General features: G+C 39.7%; 1 protein-coding gene across 1 annotated transcript in view; it reads left to right on the top strand.

Moving 5' to 3' along the window:
* KLHL14 (kelch like family member 14) overlaps nt 1-15628 on the top strand; it is a 63362-nt gene extending 47734 nt beyond the window's left edge. Inside the window, exons 5-9 of the mRNA XM_069854039.1 lie at nt 2243-2321; nt 8492-8682; nt 8857-9015; nt 12270-12427; nt 12911-15628. Coding sequence (XP_069710140.1) covers nt 2243-2321; nt 8492-8682; nt 8857-9015; nt 12270-12427; nt 12911-13051 — 728 coding nt within the window. The 3' untranslated portion in view covers nt 13052-15628. The remainder of the gene's footprint in view (nt 1-2242; nt 2322-8491; nt 8683-8856; nt 9016-12269; nt 12428-12910) is intronic.
* The last annotated feature ends 314 nt before the right edge of the window (nt 15629-15942 follow it).

The raw sequence follows: 15942 nt of genomic DNA, 5'->3' as shown, positions 1-15942 counted from the left end.
AAGCTGTTACAGAATCTAGTTGCTGAAAATGACTAGGAGCTTTATTCCAATATCCAGTAAAATGTATTGTTTAACTGCCTACATCACCTAGTTCTTATGCTGAAGTTGTCCTATAGCTTAATAGTTTTTCCCCTTCTTGAGATTTGTTCCTCTGACGTATTATAGACAGCACTCCTATCCTCATTCAGCTTTTGTTTTCCAAGGTACAACAAGCCAAGTTCTTTGTCTCCTGCTGTAAGGTAAACTTTCTGTTCCTCCTGCCATCATAGTAGCTCTTCTTTGTGCCTGTTCTAGTTTGATTTCATCTCCCTTCCTGTGAAGTAACCAGATTTGTACCTTATATTCCCACTTTAGGCTTACTAAACCCTTCTTTTTCTACCTTGTGCTATACAGTCTTCCATGTATGTGATATTTTGGTAGGAATGGTTGGACTCGATGATCCGGTGGGTCTTTTCCAACCTGGTGATTCTATGATTCCATGATTCTATGATTCTATGATATTTGTAGTGAATGTGTGTATGACACATGCTATATTAGGAGGCCAAGGTCCTCATGGCATAATTAAAAATCTGCTATATACCAGTGACCACTGAAGTCCCCAGTAACTCTGAAATGTGTAGTGAATATAGCAGCATTAAAATCTCCTATTAGAAGTTCAAACTTATGACCAGTACTTCCATTGGTTTGAAATTCTGCTTTTTATAATAGAAAAAGAGTAATGATTGTCCTAAACAGTGAGACCTAAAGCCAGTGAGAAGCCTGCTGTTACTGCTTTTACTGTTTATTAAATCTGTATCTCTCAATGCCTCTTTTTCTCAGTTGTTGGCATAGACTCAAATATTCTAGTAGGGACCAAGAGCAAAGCCTCCTTTCGCTAAACCCAGTGACAAAATGACCAGTTTCCTGTAAGTGTGTGGGACTCTCACCCTATGTCTTGGGATGTGTTTCAGTGGTGCTCAGCATAAAGGTCTTTGGTCCTCCTGAGGCCCCATGCTGGATTTGAAGGGAAATGCTGTGTTATTCATCAATCTTGTGCGTTACTCTTTTCATATGGGACATGCTTACAACATAGCAAGGGAATGGTTTTACTTCCAGAGTGGGCAACATGTTTTCTTTCTCTGTTTCCTTGTAGAACATGATCTTTAATTATTATGAATATAAATTCTAGCTCTATCATTATTCTTCCCTGCAATCTTGATGGTCTGTTTACACATGCTGAAGTAAGTGTGGAATGAAACAAGCAAAGCAAGCCAATCCTATGGAGGCTTTTCCGATGCAAAAATATTCACCTTGTAGAATACCCAGTGACCATTTATAGAACTGTGACATACGCAGTTTGGTTATTCTGGTGGCCTGTGAAGCCTCTAATTCAATTTTTTAGTCACACATACATAAACAAAGGTTTCTGTTTCCAAGATCCTCATCTGTTGAAGTCTCAGGTGTTACAGGAAATTGCCATACAGTCTCTTGCTTCAGTTTTCTTGCTTTGATGTCAATCTGCATGTAAAATAAGGTGAAATCTTAATATCGTGAAGACATGAATACAGCTCTTGGGCTTGACAGCAGGGATAAGCTAGTTAGCTGTTGTATGTTGCTTGTGTTTCATAGTTTAGCTAACACGCTAGGAATAAAATTCTCAAGAGCGTATTCCCCCTTCGATGCACATGTATAATTCCTTCTAACTTAACACTGAGCATACATGGTGGAATAAACCATCTAGTGCAAACACTGCATACCCCATGCTGATGGCTTATACAGCTTGCAGTTCTTTGCACAAGGTTTTTTTACCATGTTCCACATAGAGATGGTGTGAGGAGAAGGAAAAGCACATATTCTCCCTTTGTTTTGGGGTTTTTTTACCTGACACAAAATACTCTAGTCATAAAAATACTGTGGGGATGCCCTTTTTTGGGTGGTAATTTTATTTAGTGCTGTGATTTACTGTGCCTGTGAAAGTACCACAGCATCTATAAGTAAATTTAAATATGTATTTTCAAGATCCTATTACAGAGAGCAAGAATAATCTCTGTCTGCTTTTACCGCTAGCAATTGCTAATTCAAACCTTGCAGGGCCCCATTTATTGAATTATTACTGTACACATAGCGTAATCATACATTGTTGTAAAAGGGGGAACCCTTCATAAAAGCTGTCAACTTGTGAAATATATGTAATATATATTACAATCATGATGTTAAATACATGAAACAAACAGCTGAGTGTCAAAATAATCTATCTTTACAGGGAAACACAGTACAAACTTTGTTAGCCGATACGATCCCAGGTTTAACAGCTGGATACAACTTCCACCCATGCAAGAGAGGTAAAAACCTGCTACATGTTTTTCAATATATGTTTTATCATCCTAGGAGCAGCTGAAGTGTGGCTTAGTTCTGGAAGTAAGGAGGCCTACAGAGGCATTGAAAATACTGAGATAAAACTGCAGCATGCATTTGGGTCCCTTTTGTCTCCTAGTTTCTTTTGACTTCCCAGATTCAGAATTCCAGATGCTACATCCTGCAGTGCTAACTCATGCAAAATAACCATGGACTTTGTGCAATTACTGGTTGCTTGAGCACGGTCTGAAGGTTTTTTCTGAAGTCTTCGTAGTGTCCTGTCATGTTCCCTGACTGAAGTGTCATGATGAGTTTGCAGTAAATAAGCAGTGCAGTCACATATCTTACAGGGAACTGAAACCTTCACATGTTGACTCCATCCTATTTCACCACACCAGCCATGAAGACCTCTTCTCAACATGACTCACCTTGTCAGACAGCTCTCAACCCCAGGTGGTCTTTGTTTGAAGTTGCTGTCAGCTAATACATGTTAGGGTAGAATAATCTTAACTGCACACCGAGGAACAGAGGTGCACGTAGACTTGAGCAACGACTAGCAAAGGTGGCATAAATTTAATTCTGGATCCCAAACGTTACCTTGGCAGGCGAATGATGCATGTTTCCTAAGAATAATCTCGAAGACAGAAGATCCTATGTTATTTATTTATTTTTTTTTTATGAAAGAGCATTCAACGTCCACCCTTCAGTTCAACACCCATCTTCTCATGGATCTAATGTACAAGAAACCTTACACCACTTTTCTAAGACACTTTCCTTATTCCATGTAGTGTCAATATTATAGCTTTTTTTATGGTTGGCTGCCCCCATTGTTCAGGTATCTGACAGTCATAAAGATATCGAACTCAGCACAACCTTGTAACTTGAGGTGTGTATTATGAAATGCATGGGAATAAAGCTGTCCTTTCAAATTTTCAGAGGTAAAATTTAAGTCTAGGGAGCATTTGAGGGGCCATTGTTGGGAATTCAGTTTTACTGACCTAAGTCCATATGCAGACCCATATGTACGACCCTGCTTGTCACCAAAAAATACTGCACTGTACCACTGCACGAAAAAGCACAAGTGCAATGGATCTGAGGATCTTCTCTGTTGAAGCTGAGTGAACTGATAAAATTAGCCTTATTTTGCATATGGGAAAGGCAGTTGCCTACAGGAAAGATGGGCAGGGTCTCTTTATTAGGGAGTGTAGTGATAGGATGAAATTTTTTACTGAGAGGGCAGTGAGGCACTGGAACAGGTTGCCCAGTGAAGTTGTGGATGCCCTGTCCCTGGAGGTGTTCAAGGCCAGGCTGAATGGGGCTTTTAGCAACCTCATCCAGTGGAGTGTTGCTACCCATGATAGGGAGGTTGGAACTAGATGATCTTTAAGATCCCTTCCTATGCAAACCATTCTGTGATTCTATGATATAAGTAGAGGTGAGAAGAAGATCACAATTTGTCATAGTTCTCCCTCCCTTCTGCCAATGACCAGTTATATTTCACTAGAAAATCAGTTTATGGTCGCAGGTGCTGAATATTACTTGCCTTGTGCTCTGGTGGAAGCTGCTGCTTTCAGCCAAGAGTTAGAAACTCTGCTGCACATTGTGATTGCTTAGCATCTGCCCAGTAATAAACTGCAATGCATTAGCATCTCATCGCTTTACAATGTTGTTTAAATGCAATCGTCCACTCACATGTAGTTCCTTCTGCAAGGGACTTTATTGCAACAATGTTAGTTGTCAACTCTTATGTTCAGGATGCATAACTCATAGGCTTGCCTGTTACTTTTCTATAAAGCCTCCTGAACATTGGGGCTACTGTTGGAAAATAGGAATTTTCAAATTACATTTTCAAATGTTTTTAATCATTCATTTGCTCATCCATAATGACTTCTTCAAAGTTGTTGCAGCCTTTAGAGGTAAGGTCCGGCCCAGTTTTTAGAAGATCATGCAAACAATAGAGAGCTTTCATGCAATCTCCTTTCCCAGCTCCTTCAGTCAAGATAAAGTTCCCATTAAAGTCAACAGGCTATTTTTTACCCCCTAGGAGTACAGGGTCACGCCCTGTCTCTGCTGGCATTATGCAGGCACCATTGACAAGACAGACTGTTTAATGAGTTTTTCTGAGTCATTATGGTCCATCAAGTCAAAACCTACTTAGGAATTTTAGTGTGAGAATAATTGGCTGGATAGACTATAATAGCCCCTTTGAAATGACTGCCAGGTAGATGTGGGTCTCGTTCACAGGCACTATATTCTCAAGATGAAAATCTGTATGAAATATTTGATGAGTAAACTTTTTATCACATATGCTAAAATCCATATCTGATTGATTTTACTGTATGAGCTATAAAGAAAAGTCTAATCCCATTATGGTTTCAGAGCTGTCGATGTATTTTCTTTAAAGCCAAGTTTAGTTTCTTCTCATTTGAGGAGCATCTCAGAAACACGTGCTTTTGAAAAGTATGTACAATTTTCAGATGTGCTTTGCTAAGAGAAAGAGCAAGTGACTTCAGCTTTTGCAGTATACATCTGCCTGACAATGCAGTAACAATGGGATGCTTTTTGGAGAGCAGTTCAGTTGCCTGCTGAAGAAGAGGTTTTTGTAGCAGATGTATCTGAACCTGTGGCATTAGCCTCAGCTGGACACCTCAGTCAGTACTGTTGCTCAGCCCAGAGCTGGACAAGGTGTGTGGAACATAATAACATTTAAGACAACCTTTTTTTTTTTTACATTCTGAGTTAAAACATTTTGTTTAAAGACCAGCAAAACCCACAGCATTGTACCAGGGCCTGAAGAAACAAAAGTGGAAGTGAGCTTCTTCACTGAGGCAGAGTGAACAGAGAAAAGAAGCTAAAGAAAAAGAGATAAAACAATTCCACATTTTATTTTAGTCTTTCACTTTATTAACAGTAATGTTATCCCTTTTTAAGATTACTTTAGTTTTTAAATAGTGAAGTATGCACTTTAAAGGAGACTCTGAAATCAGGTCCAGCTATTGCGATGATCAGTAATAGCATTAGTAGTTTTAAACCTCAGAGCAGTAGTTGTATTTCTTGTTTCAGGGCATAAATTTATCATTTGTGGGAACTGGAAATAAATTCTCCCCTTTTATGTGTCTGTACTTAAGAGGTTAGTTGGGTTCATTATTGAGTGAAGGGATGCGAAGGAAAGGCATGCCAGCGACCAGTGGATGCTGGGTTCTTGCAAGTCCTGAAGAAAACCACAGACTAATTGTCTTATTGTCCATATTCATATCTGAAGTTACATTGCAGTTATCTTATTAGCATGGACAATGCCTTCCCAGTTTTGTGGGAAAAGTTGTCATGCAAAGATTTCTGTAGTATGTTTTAATTTGTATCATATTTTGAAGCAATTTAGAAAATCATCACTTAACAGCATGACCCTTACCCACTGTATCATTTAAAAGTAAAAAACCAGAAAGCTATTTATGATAGAATCTACTGAGTGAATATTCACATCCAAGCAGAAGAGTGAAGCATGCTGATGCTTTCATTTTTGCTCCTTATAGTGACACTGTGTGGAAGAAACCAGGAGTACATGTACAGGATAATGTAAATGAAATACTAGTTAAAATAGTAATGCCTGCAAGTTGTACCTACCTCTGTTTATTTAACCTGAACTTAAAAAAAAAACATGCTGAGAGTAGTTTGTTAATGGGCTTGTCAGAGGAGGTGCACAAGGACAGATGGGTGATTGCATGAGCAGCTCAAACATTGATGACAGGCACCTAGTGGGTTTGTGTCTTATGGCCACCAGACACAGGAGGTTTGGAGAATGTGTGCCTGCCTGTGCAGGCTCTCTAATGTCTAACAGGATCTGACCTCTGCAGTTTTTCCTAATTCTGGAGCCACTATGGACTGTCTTGCCTCTGGCCTGTCAAAAACTCACAGGAAGCAAATAGGCGCTTCATTACCGCTAACACCTATACTCTCTGCCAAATCAGAATGAAATCAGCCAGCAGGTTTTTGTTGAGGAGACAACGCTCAGGCAGACATGGGGGCATGTACAGTGTAATCAAATAAGCTTTGTTTCCATAGAAAATCAGACTAAAAACATAGATGCCCAATTTGCTACCCGACCATGCAAGACAATATATGCTATCAACTTCTATCTGCCCATTGACGGATAAATTAAATGGTCTTATTTGATTTGTCCTCTGGGCTGGAGGCACTTTTAGTACTCCTGTCCTCCTATTTGCATTGGTATCATTGCATTTAGTAGTGGACAGGTACAGTTGGACTTGATGATCTCAAAGGTCTTTTCCAGCCTAGGGATTCTATGATCTTCTTTTTCAGTAGCCTTATCCCTGGGGTGGTGTTCCCACTGAACGAGGGGTGCACCATCCAAGTTGGCAATGTGCAGGCAAGGTGAAAGCAAAGAGGTAGACAGGAGGCATTCAATGACCCTGGCAGGTGAGGAACCCCATTATGTGTGCCCTAAATCCAAAACGTAAGGCCAGAAATGGGCAGGGTTGCATCAGCGTTACTCCCAGCCAGCCCTGTGGTTTCCACAGCTGTATCTCTATGTCTGCCTGACCTCTCCTCTGATTTACAAACCACCAGCCAGTCTCAGCCATATTTAACAGAGGGAAATATCTCCAAAATGTTAAAGCATATTCCAATTTTTGTGAAAATAGGCAACTGGGTAAATAAGAGAGATTTTATTGGTACTTTCATTGAAGGAAATGCTCCTAAACACCTGCCTGGCTAGATGGTAGGTTAGAGATACAGCATGCCAGGTTTCGCCAGCTCACTTGGTCGTGAGATGACTATAGGGGGGTCTGGGAAAGAGTTGGGACATGCCAGAGCTGTTAATTGCAGGGTGCTGTGCTCTGCATGTGGACCACCACTCATTCTGAATGCCTTGCAACGGTCTGCAGGATCAAGCCCTTGATGGCACAGGTGATCATCAAGCCCCCAAGATTTACTATGTGATTCAGGAATGCAATATGCAGTTGCTCCTGGATTTGAATTCGGGTGCCTGGGGAGGAACCGGAGCACATTGTCAGCCACAGATTGGGATTTGGCAAGCTGCTGCCACAATCCAGCGTGCCCGCTTTGTGGGAGCTGTCAGAGCTAGACCTTGATGTGCCTGGCCTGCCTGCTTGTCTCAAGGCTCACACACCACTCCAAATTTTCCAGGAGAAAATATGAGCTTTGGGACTGATAATTCTTGTCATTATATGTTGTATATAGGTCTTCATCCTAGCCTCACTATGCTCTCCTGCAATTTTCTTTCTCATATCATTGTAGCTTAAAATTAGAGGCCTCTGCATTATTAAACCTTCTTGCTGTTGAGTAATCCAGGCACCTTTCTTTAAAAGTGGATTACACTAAACAGCATATCTCAAAATTTTCTACTGCTGTATTTTTACTTCAGCAGCAGACATTCACCATTAATTCTGGAGGCATGAGGAAGATGAGATAATATATGCCTAGCACTCCTGACCAGAAAAATTAATTATTTTCCTGCATACCTGAATTGCATGTGAAAGCATACAGGTGGCTAAAACTTTTCTCATAGTTGGATGGCGACAGACTTATTTTGAGTTAAAAGGTGGAAATCTAGTATTGTGCCTAGCATGAGGAAAGTTGTTCTATTTGCAGTACTGCAGAAAGAAGAAAAAAAATGATAATTGAAGAAAAATTTTGATGATGTGGTTCCCTTAGTAAATTGGGAACAATGACCCTTGAAGGACCATAAAGAAAGTGAATGTCAAGATAATTTATTATTGTTACATTATCTACCTCATTTTTCACTTTATCTCACTGAGTTGTTATATCCCTTACAAGGTAATGCCCCAAATATTTAAGAGCACCTTTTTATCTTTCATGGGTGTGAAAAAGCAACAAACAGCCTTGAAAAGGAGTATTTTCTGCCAAGTTTGTGTTTGCTAATTGTTTTGACACCAAAAATGAAGTCTTTATTTGATATGGAGCATGTATTTGTTTGGCTAAGCAGCCACAGTCTCTAGCATAGCTGTAAGCATGTGAAGCTCCTAGCCACTTTCTGAAATGGCAATTGAAGGAACAGCTATTTTATTTCAAGGAGTTAGTTGGAGAGGAAAAAAAGTGGCTAATGTGGCTAACTGGTTTGGTTTTGGCTTGTTTTGTTTTGCTCTGTTCTGTCCTTCAGGAGAGCCAGTTTCTACGCCTGTCGCCTTGACAAGAACTTGTACGTAATCGGTGGACGAAATGAAACTGGCTACTTGTCCAGCGTGGAGTGCTACAATTTGGAGACAAATGAGTGGCGTTACGTGTCTTCATTACCACAACCTTTGGCAGCCCATGCTGGAGCTGTTCACAATGGCAAGATATATATTTCAGGCCAGTGTCTTTTATAATTCCTGCTATATATAAAAAAACAAAACCAAAAAAAACCCACAACCCAAAGGAACAACAACAGCAAAAACCCCAGAACCCAAAATCATAGAGATAAATGCCTGTTGTAGCACAATGTCTTTATTTACATTAGTTAACAGAAGTATATTTACTTTGCAGGAGGTGTTCACAATGGGGAATATGTCCCCTGGCTATACTGCTATGACCCTGTGATGGATGTCTGGGCCCGAAAACAGGACATGAACACAAAGCGAGCAATCCACACTTTGGCTGTAATGAATGATCGACTGTATGCAATTGGAGGAAACCATTTGAAAGGTCACATTTTTAATAGTGCAAAAGCATTTCAGTGTCCCCCATCTCCCGATAAACAATATTTTTGTTAGACACTCATTGTTAAATACATTAAAAAACAGGCAACACAATTTAACAGGACCCTTGAGCCAGCAATTTTAAAAACATTTTATGCAAATTATTTTAAAATTATAACAGTACATTAAATATATGAGTAATGAATGCTTTAGATAATAAAAATGAGAACTTCCATTACTCAAAGGCATGGACAATTTGTCATTACCAAGAATTCAATGAAACAAACAGATTATTCTTTGACCCGAAAGTACCAGCAATATTTTCCTCTGTAAATCATTTTCCAAAATGTGCAGTTAGAGAGAGCTTTATTCAGAGCAACACACAAAAACAACCTCCTGATTTAATGACAAAAAAACCCCAAACTTCCAGCTGCTAAATATTAAGACTAGGCTCTTCAGATTCCTCTGTAGTCCTAAATGTAGCTTGTTAATTACAATTATTTTTAGAGGTCTCATTTTCATCTTTTGAAAAGGTCTCATATTAAAATAACTACTGCTTAGGCGTCTGATATTTTTGTCTTAATACCTACATGCCACTGCTATTACTGCTAAAGAATTCTGCTTAATCCAGCCACTTAGACAAAAAGCACAGCTCCTGCTTCTTTGTCTCTTGACAATATTTGACAGTTTATATTCACTTTTTTTCTTTCTCTTTTTGTGCTTAAAAAAAAAAGCAAAATAAAAACAACCTCACAGGAACAAAAGAAAAAATTGCAACAGCCATGTGCTTGGATGACTCCAGCATCTGAGTGTCTGTGAGACTCTGGAGCCACATGCTGCTTTTGAAAATCTGATGGAGCATGTAGGAGACAAAGTCTTACATGTTAGTTTTCCCTGGTAAATTGTGCTTGTGCATAAACCCCTAAAGCCAGCTGCAGGGCTGCTATGTCTTTGCTCCTCACTCTCAGTTGTTGTGGATGTTTCTGTCTGGACCTTACAGGATAAGGGGGGTGAAACCTACCTGCATACGTGCACCTGCAAATTTTGTAGAGGTTGCAGAGCTCCAGCGTTGGCTTTTTCTCCTACTGAAGTAGAAGTCAAAATGTCACACCTCTCATAGCTAAAACACATGCTTTGGTTTGCATAGACTTGAATCGCTTCCATCCTACCTTGTCCTTTTTTTCACCCAGTTTCATTTACTGGGAAAGAAGGAACTTCTAATAAACACTGGAGTTCTGCCTCTACAGCTGTTGCCCTAGGTGCGGAATTGCTTACTGTTGTGATTCTGTATTTAACATTAAGGCTTCTGAAAAGCCACTGGCTGTCTCATACCAGGACAACTAAATTCTTCTGTACTGTGAAACAAAAAGAGGAACTGCAAGGAAAGGGAGGAGGGAGGGGACTGAACTGCAGATGAAATGCTACAAATTCTCTGACTGGGTGAGAATAGCAGGGCTCCATGGCAAAGTCCTCCTCTGTGAAGCTGAGTCTGTATGCTAGTGTCAGCAGTGCATTTACCGCATCACAGCTAGTCATGCGCATACTGCAGTTTATTATGGAGCTTTTGACAGATTCTGGGCACACAGCAATGGCCTTTCTATGGCCCCTTCAAAACTTTGCAGCAACGAAAAATTATTTCATCACAGCTATTCATTCCTGACATAAATAATACTCGTACAAGCAGCATCATTATAAAGTACTAATATCACCAAATACCCTTTTCCAGAAAATCTTAACTTCTCTTTTCTATCATACCTTGATGGAGAAGACAGTAGTGTCAAGCATAGCATCCCAGCATAGTAAGGAACACATAATTTTACAGTAGCACTCTGAAGGTCATTTGAAATAGGGAAATGTCTAAGTGTTGGAGCAGAAACCAGGACTCCTAGGTTCTATGTCTATGTTCAGCTCACTTGATTGATACTAACTGATAATAGCTTGAGAGTCTTGAGCTGAGATCCAACTGGCCTTTGGTGATTACAAAGCTACTGTTGCATGGATCCATTTTTGGTGTGTTAAGAAAGGATGGGACCACAGGGGTTTTTTGTTGCATTTCCTGTCACCTTAAAGACTGTCACATCACAGCTGCATGCTTACAGAATCACTAGGTTGGAAAAGACCCACAGGATCATTGAGTCCAACCATTCCTATCAATCACTAAGCCATGTGCCTCAGCACCTCAAATCACCTTGAAAATTGAAAATGGTCCTGAACATCACATCCGTCATGCTAAACTCCTTGTACCTCTGGAACCAAGTGGCATCAGTTGTCTTATGGTCTACCTTGACTTGTTAGGCATTGATTTCTGAGCAAGATTTAATCTATTGACATTTTAGTAAATTAGATGCCTGTCAGAAAAGGACCGGGGATGTTGGTCAATAGCTGGCTGAATATGAACCAGCTGTTTGCCTAGGTGGCCAAAAATGCCAATGGCATCCTGGTTTGTATCAGAAACAGTGTGGCCAGCAGGACTAGGGAAGTGACTGTGTCCCTGTAGTTGGCACTGGTGAGGCCACAGCTTGAATACTTAGTTCAGTTTTGTGCCTCTCATTAGAAGAAAGACATTGAGCCACTAAAGTGTATGCCGAGACAGGCAACAAAGCTGGTGAAGGATCTGAAGCACAAGTCTTATGCGGAGCAGCTGAGGGAAGTGGGTCTGTTTAGTCTGGGGAAAAGGAGGCTGAGGGGAGACTTTATCATGCTCTGTAACTACCTGAAAGGAGGTTGTAGTAAGGCAGATGTTGGTCTCTTCTCCCAAGTAACAACCCACAGGCAGAGAGGATATACCCTCAAGTTGACAGTGTTAGATTTATGATTAGACTTGGCGATCTTACCAGTCTTTTCCAACCAAAATGATTCTATGATTCTAGATCTGCTGACCTTTGAGAAAGGCTGCCAGGACAGTCTTTTTGTACATGTTCAAATTCACATTAGCACTGACAGGTGAGGAGAAATACTGCTTGAATCTGCTTACATCATTGATAGGCTATTACTGAATGTTACTTTCTGATCAGGTTTTATGTGTCCTTTTGATTTGTAGAAGACTGGTACATGGTATAACCTTTATTTGAACAAAAATAACGAGACATTAACATTACAGAAGATGAGTTTTATATGGTAATATTTTCTAGAAGAAAAATTAACAATTATGATTGCAATAATATCATGTAATTGTAATTTAACACATTTAACACCAAAAAAATAAATAAATCAAGTAGTATGGGATAACACGTGCTATCTTCTCTCAATGCCCTCATCCAGGTTTCTCCCATCTTGACGTCATGCTTGTGGAATGCTACGATCCAAAAGGCGACCAGTGGAATATCCTCCAGACTCCTATTCTGGAGGGTCGCAGTGGCCCTGGTTGTGCAGTCCTTGATGACAGTATTTACCTTGTAGGAGGCTACAGCTGGAGTATGGTGTGTACCTGCTTTCTACAGTGATCCTTCCGCTCCTTCTGAGCTCTTGCAATCAACCTATATATTACTCAGATGGCATGGAGAAGAGTTGAGGGATGAAGTAGCTGTAGGGGCAGGTTTTGGGTTGATTTTCAACTTGTGGAGAGCGTGGATTACTTTTTCTCCTTTGTGTGTTTCTGTTTAGATGAATTATTACCAGACTGTATTTACCGACATGGAGTAATATAAAAATCAGGTGTAATTTGGGAAAAGTGACTGACAGGACTGTATGCATATAGCTCTGCCCATAAGACACTTGTGAAGGAGCCTGATTTTCAGAAGCTGAGAGCTCAGCCCATTTGAAAACCAAACCTCTTGAAGGGCTCTTAAATTAGGGCCCAAAACCATGAGTCACATTTGAAAGTGACTTTTTGTCTTTAGAGCTGATGTGTGACTTGGATTTAACTTAGGCCACATTTAACATGACACTTTGTTCTATTACAGGGAGCCTACAAATCATCTACTATTTGTTATAGTCCTGAGAAAGGGACTTGGACAGAACTAGAAGGAGATGTTGCTGAGCCACTTGCAGGACCTGCTTGTTCAACTGTCATATTGCCAGCCTGTGTACCATACAACAAATGATAGTCAAGGAGCACTGACACGAACACTGATTGCATTTGGGAAAATAATGACGGGTGACGTAAATATTTTATTAGAACAGGATTCCTGTTAAAAAAACTACCATAATTTACCCCTTATTCCGTATTTATACCTTTAGGAGCGAAATAAATGAAAACAAAACCCAAGTGTTGTCCCATCTCAAATAGATGCTGGTGTCTTATGAAGCAAGTAGCTAAAACACACCGAACATTACCTGCTGACAGACTGCCATTTCAGACTGATTTTAACTTTTGTCCTGCTGCAGAGATGTTCCTCACGTCAAATCTAACTTTTAAAAAGTGAAGGCTAACTGTTCAAATACAGCCTGAAGAGACAAGATCAGTATTGTGCATTGTATCTACCTGCATGTGATCTGTGTTGAAGTCATGAGGATGTTGTTTTCATGAATGCTTCAGAATTCAGATAGTGAAAAGCTCACACTGCATTGCAGAATTGTCTCCTCCTCTGTAATCCTAACCTACAGCTACTTCACATGCTCTGCAAGCAACACAGCATTAGAAGATTACAAAAGGTATAGAAATATCATTCAGTTTTTGCACAGCTTGGCATCTAATATGCTCTGCCTTCAAAGTTCCCATGTGCAAGTGCAGCGGAAAGCAGACTACAATGAAAGCCATGCTTTACAGAGCACTTCTTGCAATAGCAGCTTAGGGATTAGGATCAAATTCTTCTAATCACAGAGTCATTTCACTGAAATCACATTGAATGACTGGTTTTACATTATTATAACAGAAATTTGGTCCTACACCTTACATTCTGGGTTCATAAAGTAAGTTATTTCTATGGTCGCTTAACAAAGCACCAAGACCCTTACTTACTTTCCACTACCCTGTTAGATAGGAGCATCCATGCTAGTTGCTTCCAAAGACAAGAAGACTGCATTGAACTATAAATGTACTACTTTGGACTCTTAAGTGATTATGCATAGTTTTGGAGAGACACTGGTAAGTAGTCAAAATACTCCTATGTGGCGGATTTTCAAATGTACTCTTGAAAGATATTTACTATTGATCCAAAGTAATATGAGGCTAGGCTTTCCACTGCCTTATAGCCTGCATAATTATTTACACATCCAAAGCGAGTTCAGAATGCTACCACACAGGACCGGTAGCATTTAGGACTCATTTCATTTGAACTCATAGTTGCTTGTACAAGTCAGGCTTTCTGTATTTTAAGCTTATGTCTTTTTGTCCTGGCTTTGTAAAAGCAGTGACAAAATCTGAGCCTGATTCTTTACCACCTTGCGGTTTACATTATCACCTACATATCAGCAAAGTATATACATAATCCTTATGCTGTGGTTTACTGGTGCTGCATCTGTTACCCTCAGGACCATCCTCTTCGCTCATATAAACTAACATTGCTCCGTTGAAACCAATGGATGTACTTTGGTTTTGTCAGTTAAGAATCTGGCCTTTAATTTGCTTAATTGTAACTGGTTGCACTTGCACCAGACAAAAGGCAAAGAGAATCATATCCTGCAGTTTCAAGCCTGTGTGTATCTTTCACAATAGGACTTAATGCTACTCCATTATGCAAGGAGCAGGCAACTTCTGGAGGTTGGTTTCTGCTGCAGAGGCAATAGGTGTGAGGAAGAATCCATTATTTGCTTTACAAAATAGAAAGAGGGCACACGTACACAGAAATTATGCTATATGTTGATGCTTGAGAGCAATACAAATAATGGAGAGTAAACACCATAGGACACCCTCTCCGGCATCAGTCCGATTTTATTGCAGTGCAGCTCCCTTTCTTGCAGCAGAATTACACAGTTGTAAAATTGGAGTAATGCAGTAAAGACTGATACATACAAATGCAATAATCCAATTGACAAGGTAGCTGCATGCTTGGGAAAAAATTGTTTAAATAAAATAATTATCTGAAGAAGCTAATATTTGAATGTGTCATTGGGGAGTTTTCCAGTGAGCATCACTAAGGAACTCATAAAGGTGGAGTGTATATCCTGAAATCTCAATCTGTTTCTACTGTATAGTGCAATCTTAGTTGTTTTTCTATTTATTTATATTGTTCAGATCCAAGAGATCCCTTGTAAAATACATTTGGTGCAATCATTACTTTTTTTTCCTTTCCTGTTGAAAGTATATTAATATAAATATATATAAAAAGGAAACTGTTAAGGTACTACATGAGGAAACCTTGAATGACATTTACAATCAGGATAAGGTCTGCCATTAAACACTGTCAGCTGTCTCTACTAAAATGTACCATTTTTAAAGGATATTTGTTATCCTTTTGAGTGGTTCTTTTTTTTACCAAGATAATGTAAAGATTTATGAGGACTGTATGTAAATCTTTCTATCTTTCAGGAAGGCATGACCAAGGAAAGTCCTAACTGAATAAGTCACTCAAAGAATGTAAATTTTGTACAGTACTAGACTGTGTAAATGAAGCTTGCTTGTAGGGGGGGAACTTTAAATAAAACTTTATGTACTAATTCAACTGTCTGCCATATTCCTACTTATAAAGTGTATGTATAAATAATATCTACATTAAATTCTTTGGAAGTTTTTTTTATCATGTAGATGCGTAAACTTCTTTTATTTTGGTGCCGTACACAAAAGCGCCTTTGTTCTCCGAGTGTCATTACTCAGTACTTGTAAATGCAATCTCGTGCCTCAGAGTCTCGCCCTGAGCTCACGTGCCTGGCCTGTGCTTCCGACAGGGAAAGCCTCACCTGGATGTCCATGGGCAGAGTCAGACCTCAGAAGCTGACTGATGCAATCGTATACCTGTGAAATGCCTCTGCCCTGTGCTGCTCGACCCCTTTCTCCATCTCATGGTAAGATAAGTGAAAAGGATGCTGCCCAGATAAATGCGGTTGTACTTTGGGG

This window comes from Phaenicophaeus curvirostris, chromosome 3, assembly GCF_032191515.1.
Source record: "Phaenicophaeus curvirostris isolate KB17595 chromosome 3, BPBGC_Pcur_1.0, whole genome shotgun sequence".
Taxonomy (NCBI): domain Eukaryota; kingdom Metazoa; phylum Chordata; class Aves; order Cuculiformes; family Cuculidae; genus Phaenicophaeus; species Phaenicophaeus curvirostris.
The sequence above is the reverse complement of the archived record's forward strand: the minus strand, read 5'-3'. Positions and strand labels throughout refer to the sequence as shown.